This window comes from Rhinoderma darwinii, chromosome 3, assembly GCF_050947455.1.
Source record: "Rhinoderma darwinii isolate aRhiDar2 chromosome 3, aRhiDar2.hap1, whole genome shotgun sequence".
NCBI lineage: Eukaryota > Metazoa > Chordata > Amphibia > Anura > Rhinodermatidae > Rhinoderma > Rhinoderma darwinii.
The window spans coordinates 254,958,329-254,968,976 of record NC_134689.1 but is presented as its reverse complement, the minus strand read 5'-3'; the positions used below and the strand labels follow the sequence as shown (position 1 = coordinate 254,968,976).

General features: G+C 48.2%; 1 protein-coding gene across 8 annotated transcripts in view; it reads right to left on the bottom strand.

Moving 5' to 3' along the window:
- Nucleotides 1–357: 357 nt before the first annotated feature.
- SIN3A (SIN3 transcription regulator family member A) overlaps nt 358–10,648 on the bottom strand; it is a 63,994-nt gene continuing 53,703 nt past the window's right edge. For 7 of the 8 annotated variants that reach the window (XM_075857785.1, XM_075857780.1, XM_075857782.1 and 4 more), the window contains exons 19-21: nt 4,045–4,139; nt 3,532–3,730; nt 358–1,204 (exon numbers count right to left, since the gene is read on the bottom strand). In XM_075857785.1, coding sequence (XP_075713900.1) covers nt 974–1,204; nt 3,532–3,730; nt 4,045–4,139 — 525 coding nt within the window. In that variant the 3' untranslated portion in view covers nt 358–973. The remainder of the gene's footprint in view (nt 1,205–3,531; nt 3,731–4,044; nt 4,140–10,648) is intronic. The other variant, XM_075857787.1, reaches the window with a different exon arrangement.

The window sequence follows — 10,648 nt, the reverse complement described above, 5'->3', positions numbered from 1 at the left end:
AGACCTATCTATACATTCCGCGTATAGTGGTAACGATATAACATTGCGTTTCGCTGTAGGCTATAAAATTAAATAGCTTTCATTACCACTCTTGTGTATAGCTTCATAGTCTGACATCTGACGGCCAATATAAAAACTGCAATATTTCATAATCCTTTTTATATATAGATAGTCAAGACAAAAATAAAAATATTTCCACAAAAAAAAAACCTTAAAAATATGCAATTTTTAGATTTTTTAGTGTTCCTAATGAAACAGCAGATGAGTATATGTTCTTCAGGCGATTTGGAAATACAAACCAGTAGGAATCGAAAAACAGTTGAATTATTATTGCGTCTTCTTTCATCAAAAACATAGTCATACCAAACCTTTTCTTTATTTACAGTGTTTAAAAAAAAAAAGAAAAAAAAAAGGGGGCAGAAGAAAAAACGACAGAAGAGTAGAAGATAAAATATAACACTCACACTGACAGATACAGCAGAGAGGGGCTCGGGGCAGTTTTCGGACAGGTATACCGTAGTTCTATATATAAACCACACGCTCAGACTCCTTTTGGTAGAAACAGTAATAAAGGAGGCTGTGGTTTCCAGATGTTCCCCCCAACCACTATGTTACAAAGATACATAACAGAAAGTTAAACTAAGACGGCGCTCGCTATAAAATAATGAACGGGACAGAAGATGAATGGGAGAACCTTTAACGTTATTTACACACTTGTATTTACATACCATGGGTGAGAGAGTAGGTCTGCTAAGACTTACTGGTGGGGAGATTGGCAGGAGATTCTCGGGAACACTAAACCCCAGAGGGGCTTACGGCAACTCTTCTGGCAACAGGAGAGCTTAATTAACCCTTGACATCGGGGTAACGGGTCCACCCATTCTTCTATAAATGATCCTGCTGGTTTAGACAAAAGATCTTAAGTTTCAAAACAAGTCACTCCAGAAAGGAATGGCTGAATAGACTCATCTTTTTAAGGGGTTTTAAAGGCTGGTCCATATTCGACTCTGTACTTGTTTATATCCACAAAATGTAGGATCTCCAAGTCCCGGGTAGTGGCACAGGGAACCATCCCCTCCACCCCCTCTCCCATCAGCCACTTTCTGGTATCAGATGCCATATCTCGGCTCACATGCTCCAGATTCCACTTGCTCAGCCATGATTGGAAGCGCTGGTGCAGTCGTTTGCTGACTCGCTCGTGGGACTAAAGGAGACATAATGCAACAGATATTAATACTTCAGACTTTTAAAAAGGAACACAAATATAGAAAATACAAAAAAAGAAACATCCCGGCTATTCTTCCTTTAGTATAATCCTTTACTTTTGATGGTTATCTGCAAGATATCTATAAGACTGTTTGCTTCAGTAAGGCTTCGTTCACATCTGCGTCAGGATGCCGTTCTGACGTTCCGTCGGAGCTTCCCATCAGAACGGGACCGACTGACACAAACTGAAACCATAGGTTTCCGTTTCCATCGCCATTGATTTCAATAGTGACTGATCCTGTGCCAATGGTTTCCGTTTGTGTCAATCACCATTGATTTCACTAGTGACTGATCCGGTGCAAATGGTTTTCGTTTGTCTCAGTTGTGCAAGGGTTCCATCGTTTTGACAGAATCAATACCGTAGTCGATATTGATTCAGTCAAAAACGATGGAACCCATGCACAACGGGGACAAGCGGAAACCATTGGGACCGGATCCGTCACCATTGAAATCAATGGTGATGGAAACAGAAACCTATGTTTCCATTTGTGTCAGTCAGGGCTCCGTTCTGATGAAAAGCTCAGACGGAACGGAGCTCTGACGTAGATGTGAACAAAGCCTTACATGCAGAAAATCCTGTAGAATGAGAAACACTGGGGGCAAGTTTATCTACTGCTTACTTTTATCATTCAGGTCTAGGTTTAGTATTAATGTAAAGGCTATGGAAAGCTTTGAAGATTTTTTTTTCACTAAAACAATGTATTATATATAGCGCTTAGTGCACCTTTGTAATTGGTTTTTATTAAAATGTACTTTTTGAGATACAGCTTCTATGTATCCTGGATACATAGACGTTGCCATTTGTGCTGAAACCCGAATCAGTCAGGTCAGCGGGACAGATGGCTTCGGTGACAATGAGTCCTGCTGGTCTCTGACATGCAGGATCCACCGGTTATATATTACATCTAAGTTCAGAAGTCTACAAATGTTTCCATAGCCTTTAAATCTGGATTCTTACTTGTCAATTGCACCCAAAATCATTACATGGTCCCCCATATCGTTTCATGAATGCAAGCGTGAAATCGCACGCTACTCAATTGCTGCGGATATTCAGCGGGTCTTCCACACTAAAAATATGCAGCAATTTACAGTACAATGAAAGTAGACGCAGGGTTTATAAACCTCATCCACACGTAGCAGAAAAAATCTGAGCGTTATTGAAGATACTGCTGCAGATACGCTGAATGTCAATTCTGTTGCAGATTTGAACCACAAATTTTAACCCTTATGAATGCATGGGGTAAAATCCGCACCAAGATCTGCAACAGAAAAAAAAGTAACAAACGCCAGGAATATTTAACCCCTTAAACAATCATGATGTAAATGTACATCATGATGGGGGGGGCAGAAGTTTGGAGTAGGCTCAAGGGCTCACACTGCGAGTGTCAGATGTATATTACAGCTGACGCCTCGCTCTAACAGCCGGTAATGGAGATAACTTCAATCCTGGCTGTTTAACCGCTCAGCCGTTAAGACGTGGGGGCCCCTGTCACCCCATCGGTGACAGAGGGGCCATCAATATTAGATTGGTGAAGATCAGACTCAACACCCCCGCCAATCAGCTGTCTGAAGGCACTCATATGAACGACGCAGCCTCTTCGTGGTTTGCATGGATTGAAATTTTGTTCGCACTTGCACAAGCCGTTAGTCGCAGGATCTGTGCAAGGCATTGCAGAACTCTGCCATTCAAGTGAACGGGACAGCGGTGCAATACCTTGCACAGATGCTACGACTAACGGCTTGTGCAAGTACAAACAAAATTATTTTTAATCCATTAAGGCTATGGACGGAGTGACAAAATAATCTTTTTATCTTTCCATATGAGCATTGGAGTCATGATCTCTAATGGATGCTTCTTGGCAGATAGGACATGCTATAAATGGGACACTTCTGAGTGGCTTTCTTCACTCAGGAGACTGCAGGCAGATACATTTTGCAGGCAGACAACATCTCTTCAGCGAACAGGAGTCGAATGGGGTGTGGTGCTCTGAGCCGAAGGGGTGTGGTGCTCTGAGCCGAAGGGGTGTGGTGCTCTGAGACGAAGGGGTGTGGTGCTCTGAGACGAAGGGGTGTGGTGCTCTGAGACGAAGGGGTGTGGTGCTCGGAAATCTCAACACCCCCTTCATTTTAGCGGTCAGTTATGGTCCCAGCAGTCCAACCCACATCTATCAGGTATGTAAGCGCACATTTTCAGTGTTATGTTCTATAGAGAGGGTATAGTCCTCACACCTACTAATGAATGTTGCTTTTAACATACATACACACCTGCTGTGCCCTCAATAAGGCAGTGCGACGGTACATGTAGTCCTCAGATTTGATGACATATACCATCTTGTAAGAGTTCAGCTTGAATTTGCACTGCAGCTTGTCCAGAGACTCTAGATTCTCCAAGGTCCGCTTTCCATTCCCTTCCTTCTCCTGTTGTTCGCGGCCACGCTGGCACTTCCGGATTCTGCGCAAATTCCTGTAGAACAATAAAGCAGTAGTAACGTTGACATTACACATGTCTATGTGTTTGGAACTTTTAAATCCCCTTTTGACCTGTGGGGAAAAACAAAACACTGAAAAAAAGTTAGAAGAAAATATTTCATACAAGATGAAGCTTAAGAGTGGAGTGGTCAGACTAAATGTGAAGATAAGAATAACTGGAATAGCTTCCCAACAGAGGTGGTAGAGACTAAAACAAGGAAAAAACCCTACAGGGAAAAAAAGCAAATGTGTTTATCGACTAAAGCCAGGTATAGTGTCGTTGGCACAGGTATCAGATGATGAGCTCACCTGGGTAAGAAAACAGGTTTCTGTGCGAGATGCTCTCTCAGCTCTGGGGAAGTAGAGTCACAGTTCATGTATCTTTCCACATAGTCCGACCAGCGCTTAAAGAAAGAAGACAATTTGTGCAGAATTAGTCCCAGAGCCCAGAATGCCAAGACCCATAACAGGCAAGCAGACAATAAGAGTAGAACTGCACAGCAGAGCAGCCAGAGGGAGCCACCAATATCAAACTTCGTGTCTTGTTGTGGTTTTCAAGCGGTTTTTGTGTAGCTTGAAAACGGCAGCGTCCTAATGTATTTAGCAAAAAACGAAACAGACCCTGTTTGCGGGGGTTTTTTTGGGGGCTTTCTTCCCAATGGGGTAAAATCACATTTATCCATGTAACTAGTTCTAGAACGGTTTCCTTAAACATTATAAGTAGTAAAATGGGTTTACACCGTGGTTTTGGTGCAGCCATCAACAAAAGACACAAAGTTTAACCTCGTCCCTATAAACACTGCACGGTAAGGATCATTACGTTTACAACACCTTGCAGCTTGAAAGACATCAGGGACCATGCAACAACCCTTAAATAAATTTTCTCTTTTGGCTCCCATTTCAAGGAGAAGATGCACTTCTGTTACTACAAGTAATGAGCCATTTGTGATGCCGATGCCTCATGGCAACCAGCTATCCAGAGGTCTCTGCTACACTCCATGTAGACATGGTCCCTAGCACACAAGGCTTCTCTGCTCGGTGTATTTTATGATGGTTGGTCACTGCACTAGTAGTTTAAAATGTATCAAGCGTATTCAATTATAAAACCAGTACGTGTCAAGTGTGTAAATGGCATGCGTAGGAAACTACGAACAAAAGGGACAAGATCAGGTTCTCAGCTGCCGTAAGAGGAAGTTATTTTTTAAAGCTGGAAGAAATCGACCAAATTTTCAGTTATTGTATAAGCACATCAATAACAATATAGAGGGAAAATGTGATTGAATGGCACAAAAACCCAAAGACGACTAAATAAATGTTAGGTTTATTAAACTAATATAATAGACCAATGAAGTAGATTAGAAGTATGGAAACCTGTCTAAGTCTAATATCACAAGGATAACATCACATAAGATATTCACTGCCTGCAAATTCTGGACGCCCTTAGTTAGGGGGGGGGGGGGGGATAGGTGATCGCATAGATCACAAAACAATATGGTCTTTGGACAATATATAGTAAAAACTATAGAATGTTCTCCTCAACCTTTGCCACACACCATCTACACACTTTTCATAGAAGCTTCATCAGTTACAGTGTTGGTTAATAGAACGGCAAAACTTTTTGTTGGTTTGTAAGATACAGTGAGGGACATGTCACATTGTAAATATTAGTGTAGCATTAGAATCAGTGGCGTAACTACCGCCGTAGCGGCTGCTACGGGGCCCGCGGCATCAGAGGGCCCGTGTCGCCCGCCGGCACGGGCCTCCACCATGGCCGGAGGCTCCGCTAGCAGCCGCTATGGCTGCTACAGCGGGACGCCACTGAACACTACGGCAGAGCAGGGAGGTATCTCCCCACTCTCCTATCCACAGGATAGGGGATACATGTGTGATAACTGGCATTGATAGGGGGAACGGGGGACTGAAAGTCCCCTGAAGTTCTCCATCACAAACCTCGGACTGCCGGGGTCTGTGTCGGCAGCTCCGTAGAAATTAATGGAGCGCCGGTCGTGCTTGTGCGCATGCGTGACCAGCGCTCCTTTCATTTTTATTGAGCTGCCGACACAGACGCCGGAAGTCAGAGGTCAGTCATTGAGAACTTCAGGGGACTTTCAGTCCCCCGTTCTCCCTATCAATGCCAGCGATCACACATGTATCCCCTATCCTGTGGAGAGGGGATACATGTCTTTTGTAGGACACACTGTAGGTCGCATTTTTTTGGGAGGGGGGGACGCTGTATGGCGTTTCCTACAGGGGGGGGGGGTCTGTATGGCGCTCTCTACAGGGGGGGGCTGTATGGCGCTCTCTACAGGGGGGGGCTGTATGGCGCTCTCTACAGGGGGGGCTGTATGGCGCTCTCTACAGGGGGGGCTGTATGGCGCTCTCTACAGAGGGGGCTGCATGGCGCTCTCTACAGAGGGGGCTGCATGGCGCTCTCTACAGAGGGGGCTGCATGGCGTTCTCTACAGAGGGGGCTGCATGGCGTTCTCTACAGAGGGGGCTGCATGGCGTTCTCTACAGAGGGGGCTGCATGGCGTTCTCTACAGAGGGGGCTGCATGGCGTTCTCTACAGAGGGGGCTGCATGGCGTTCTCTACAGAGGGGGCTGCATGGCGTTCTCTACAGAGGGGGCTGCATGGCGTTCTCTACAGAGGGGGCTGCATGGCGTTCTCTACAGGGGGGGGCTGCATGGCGTTCTCTACAGGGGGGGGCAGCTTGGCGTTCTCTACAGGGGGGGTCTGCATGGCGTCATCTACAGGGGGGAGCTGTATGGCGTCATCTACAGGGGGGAGCTGTATGGCGTCATCTACAGGGGGGAGCTGTATGGCGTCATCTACAGGGGGAGCTGTATGGCGTCATCTACAGGGGGAGCTGTATGGCGTCATCTACAGGGGGAGCTGTATGGCGTCATCTACAGGGGGGGGCTGTATGGCGTTCTCTACAGAGGGGGCTGCATGGCGTTCTCTACATAGGGGGCTGCATGGCGTTCTCTACAGAGGGGGCTGCATGGCGTTCTCTACAGAGGGGGCTGCATGGCGTTCTCTACAGAGGGGGCTGCATGGCGTTCTCTACAGAGGGGGCTGCATGGCGTTCTCTACAGAGGGGGCTGCATGGCGTTCTCTACAGAGGGGGCTGCATGGCGTTCTCTACAGAGGGGGCTGCATGGCGTTCTCTACAGAGGGGGCTGCATGGCGTTCTCTACAGAGGGGGCTGCATGGCGTTCTCTACAGAGGGGGCTGCATGGCGTTCTCTACAGAGGGGGCTGCATGGCGTTCTCTACAGAGGGGGCTGCATGGCGTTCTCTACAGAGGGGGCTGCATGGCGTTCTCTACAGAGGGGGCTGCATGGCGTTCTCTACAGAGGGGGCTGCATGGCGTTCTCTACAGAGGGGGCTGCATGGCGTTCTCTACAGAGGGGGCTGCATGGCGTTCTCTACAGAGGGGGCTGCATGGCGTTCTCTACAGAGGGGGCTGCATGGCGTTCTCTACAGAGGGGGCTGCATGGCGTTCTCTACAGAGGGGGCTGCATGGCGTTCTCTACAGAGGGGGCTGCATGGCGTTCTCTACAGAGGGGGCTGCATGGCGTTCTCTACAGAGGGGGCTGTATGGCGTTCTCTACAGAGGGGGCTGTATGGCGTTCTCTACAGGGGGGGGCTGTATGGCGTCATCTACAGGGGGGAGCTGTATGGCGTCATCTACAGGGGGGAGCTGTATGGCGTCATCTACAGGGGGGAGCTGTATGGCGTCATCTACAGGGGGAGCTGTATGGCGTCATCTACAGGGGGAGCTGTATGGCGTCATCTACAGGGGGAGCTGTATGGCGTCATCTACAGGGGGGGTCTATATGGCGTCATCTACAGGGGGGGTCTATATGGCGTCATCTACAGGGGGGGTCTATATGGCGTCATCTACAGGGGGAGCTGTATGGCGTCATCTACAGGGGGGGCTGTATGGCGTCATCTACAGGGGGGCTGTATGGCGTCATCTACAGGGGGGCTGTATGGCGTCATCTACAGGGGGGCTGTATGGCGTCATCTACAGGGGGGCTGTATGGCGTCATCTACAGGGGGGCTGTATGGCGTCATCTACAGGGGGGCTGTATGGCGTCATCTACAGGGGGGCTGTATGGCGTCATCTACAGGGGGGCTGTATGGCGTCATCTACAGGGGGGCTGTATGGCGTCATCTACAGGGGGGCTGTATGGCGTCATCTACAGGGGGGCTGTATGGCGTCATCTACAGAGGGGGCTGTATGGCGTCATCTACAGAGGGGGCTGTATGGCGTCATCTACAGAGGGGGCTGTATGGCGTCATCTACAGAGGGGGCTGTATGGCGTCATCTACAGAGGGGGCTGTATGGCGTCATCTACAGAGGGGGCTGTATGGCGTCATCTACAGAGGGGGCTGTATGGCGTCATCTACAGAGGGGGCTGTATGGCGTCATCTACAGAGGGGGCTGTATGGCGTCATCTACAGAGGGGGCTGTATGGCGTCATCTACAGAGGGGGCTGTATGGCGTCATCTACAGAGGGGGCTGTATGGCGTTATCTACAGGGGGGGGGGCTGTAAAAAAATGCACCATCTACAAGGGGGGGGGGGGTTGTGTGACACCCAGGGGAGGGGGGGGCCCCAGTCAAAAGTTTGCTATGGGGCCCAGTCTTTCCTAGTTACGCCGCTGATTAAAATAAGTGTTTTCACCAAGACACCCAATTCCATATGGCCTATTAGGGCACATTGATGTCAGAGGGAGTTCTGGTGTATCAGTTGGACCCCCACCGACCTATTAGTTATCACCTATCCAGTGTATTGGTGATAACTTGCAGTAAACAGAACACCCCTTTTAAGGCAGCCAGATAGCATGCTGTACTTGCTGGAAAACAACATGTTACAATCGCACGCTGCATTGTGATCTTTGTACACCTATACCCGCTTTTTAATATGCACCGGTTTCGTATTTTGGGTGCAGAAACGCATCAGGTAGCCTTTTTGTGCTGTAGGTCACTCTACGGTGTTGCTGAAAAATTAGTCTAGATAGTAAGCACCAATATAGTTTGAGATAGTCAGGGAGGCCATCTACCTGCAGCAGAAGGGGTACTAATAGCTCTCTATCTGCCAACCTCTCCGCTACCTAGTGCCTGTGCCTAGAATTTTCATTGTGAACTAATAAAGTATCATTTTAAAAACTTCTTTCAAGCAGTTTGTATATTCAAAAGTGAACGTCTACTTGCAGATCTTTTTTTTCTATATCTATACCTCCCATACACATGCAAGCTTAGCATATGCATTATTTAGTTGGCCGGTCCCACTGAAATCAGCGGCTATGGACGAGTTATATAATGTGTATGAACACCTTCAGGGTCCATTACGTTTGTTATGGGCATCTTATAGGCACCACACAGGGGCGCAGCTGGTGGGGGCAGGCAGGGCAAGTGCCCCAGGCGCAACCAGGAGAGACAGTAGGGGGCGCCACGCCGGGCGCAGGTACAACTGACTACTACTCCTGGAGCGGAATCACCCCTGACATCACAATCATTATATGGACAGTAAGGTCAGGGGCTCCTCCTCCAGGAGAGGAATCATACCGCCCATCCGTCCTGGGCGGCCGGTGGTATGTCCCGCAGTCAACTGTATCTGCGTCCTCAGGACACAGATACAGTTGAACTTAATGATGAAGCAAGGAACAGTAAGCTCCCTGCTTCAGCATTAGTTCAGATCAGAGGAGCTCCTCCGCTCACCAAGGACTCCCTGGGCACAGCGCTACTTGACGTCATTGTCCATATGTGGACAGTGACGTCAGAGGCTCCTCTGAAGCGGAATCCCTATTGCCGATGCTCTGGCAGGGGATTCTGCTTCAGGAGTAGACCCTGACGTCACGGTCCATATATGAACAGTAGCATCTAGGAGCGGAATCCACAGCCTATGCGCTGGCTGGGGCTTCCGCTCCTAGAGGGAGTTCCAATGGCGATATATACAGGGGGAGTGGCAGCGCTATCTACAGAGACGGTGGTGCTATCTTCAAGGAGGTGTGGCACTATCTACATGGGAACTATCTACATGGGCACTGGCACCAGGGGCATCTAAGGTGGCATTTTACTGTATGGGGCATCTATGGGGAATTACACTGTATGGTGGCAGTTATGGGGTCATTCTACTGCATGGAGGCAGCTAGAGGGCATTAAACTGTGTAAGGGCAGCTAGAGGGCATTATATCAGTTGTCCCTCTTTGGGATACTTGAAAGTTGGGAGGTATGGAGGAATCCCCGAACGAAGCGTTGCTGACGCTCTTCACGGGGATTCCGCTCCTGGAGAAGCCCCTGACATCACTATCCGTATAAGGTCAGTGACATCGGATGCTCCGCTAGGGAGACCCAATGGCGCCATGTACAGGGAGGAGGGGGAATAGTGCTATCTACAGGAGGGTGTGTGTGTGACACTATATTTACAGGGAGGTGCGTCAAACTGGATCTTTTCCCCGGGTGCTGGAGAACCTAGTTATGCCTCCGCACTACAACCTCATGGGGTGCAAATGACCTCATGACAAATGCACTTTAAAGGATAGGGCTAAGGCTCCGTTCACATCTGTACTTTTCCCCTGACTGAAAAGAATTACGTAAATACAACAAAAGTAACGGAAGCACCCGATCTGTCAAATTACAGACACCAACGGAAGAAGACAAAAAAACATTAACTTTAATGGGTTCCGTCGGTTTTCCGTAATTATGCCAGACTAAATAGTACAGCATTCTGCTCTATTTTGCCTGGCGAATATGGCAGAATCTGAGATGGAGGCTCCTAACGTACCAGAGCCTTAGATTGAAAAAGGAAGGGGATGTTGAATGAGAAGGCATACTAAATTTACATCAAGCGATTTATTGTTAGACATTAGTAACGATCTTATCTACTGCTTTATACATTTACT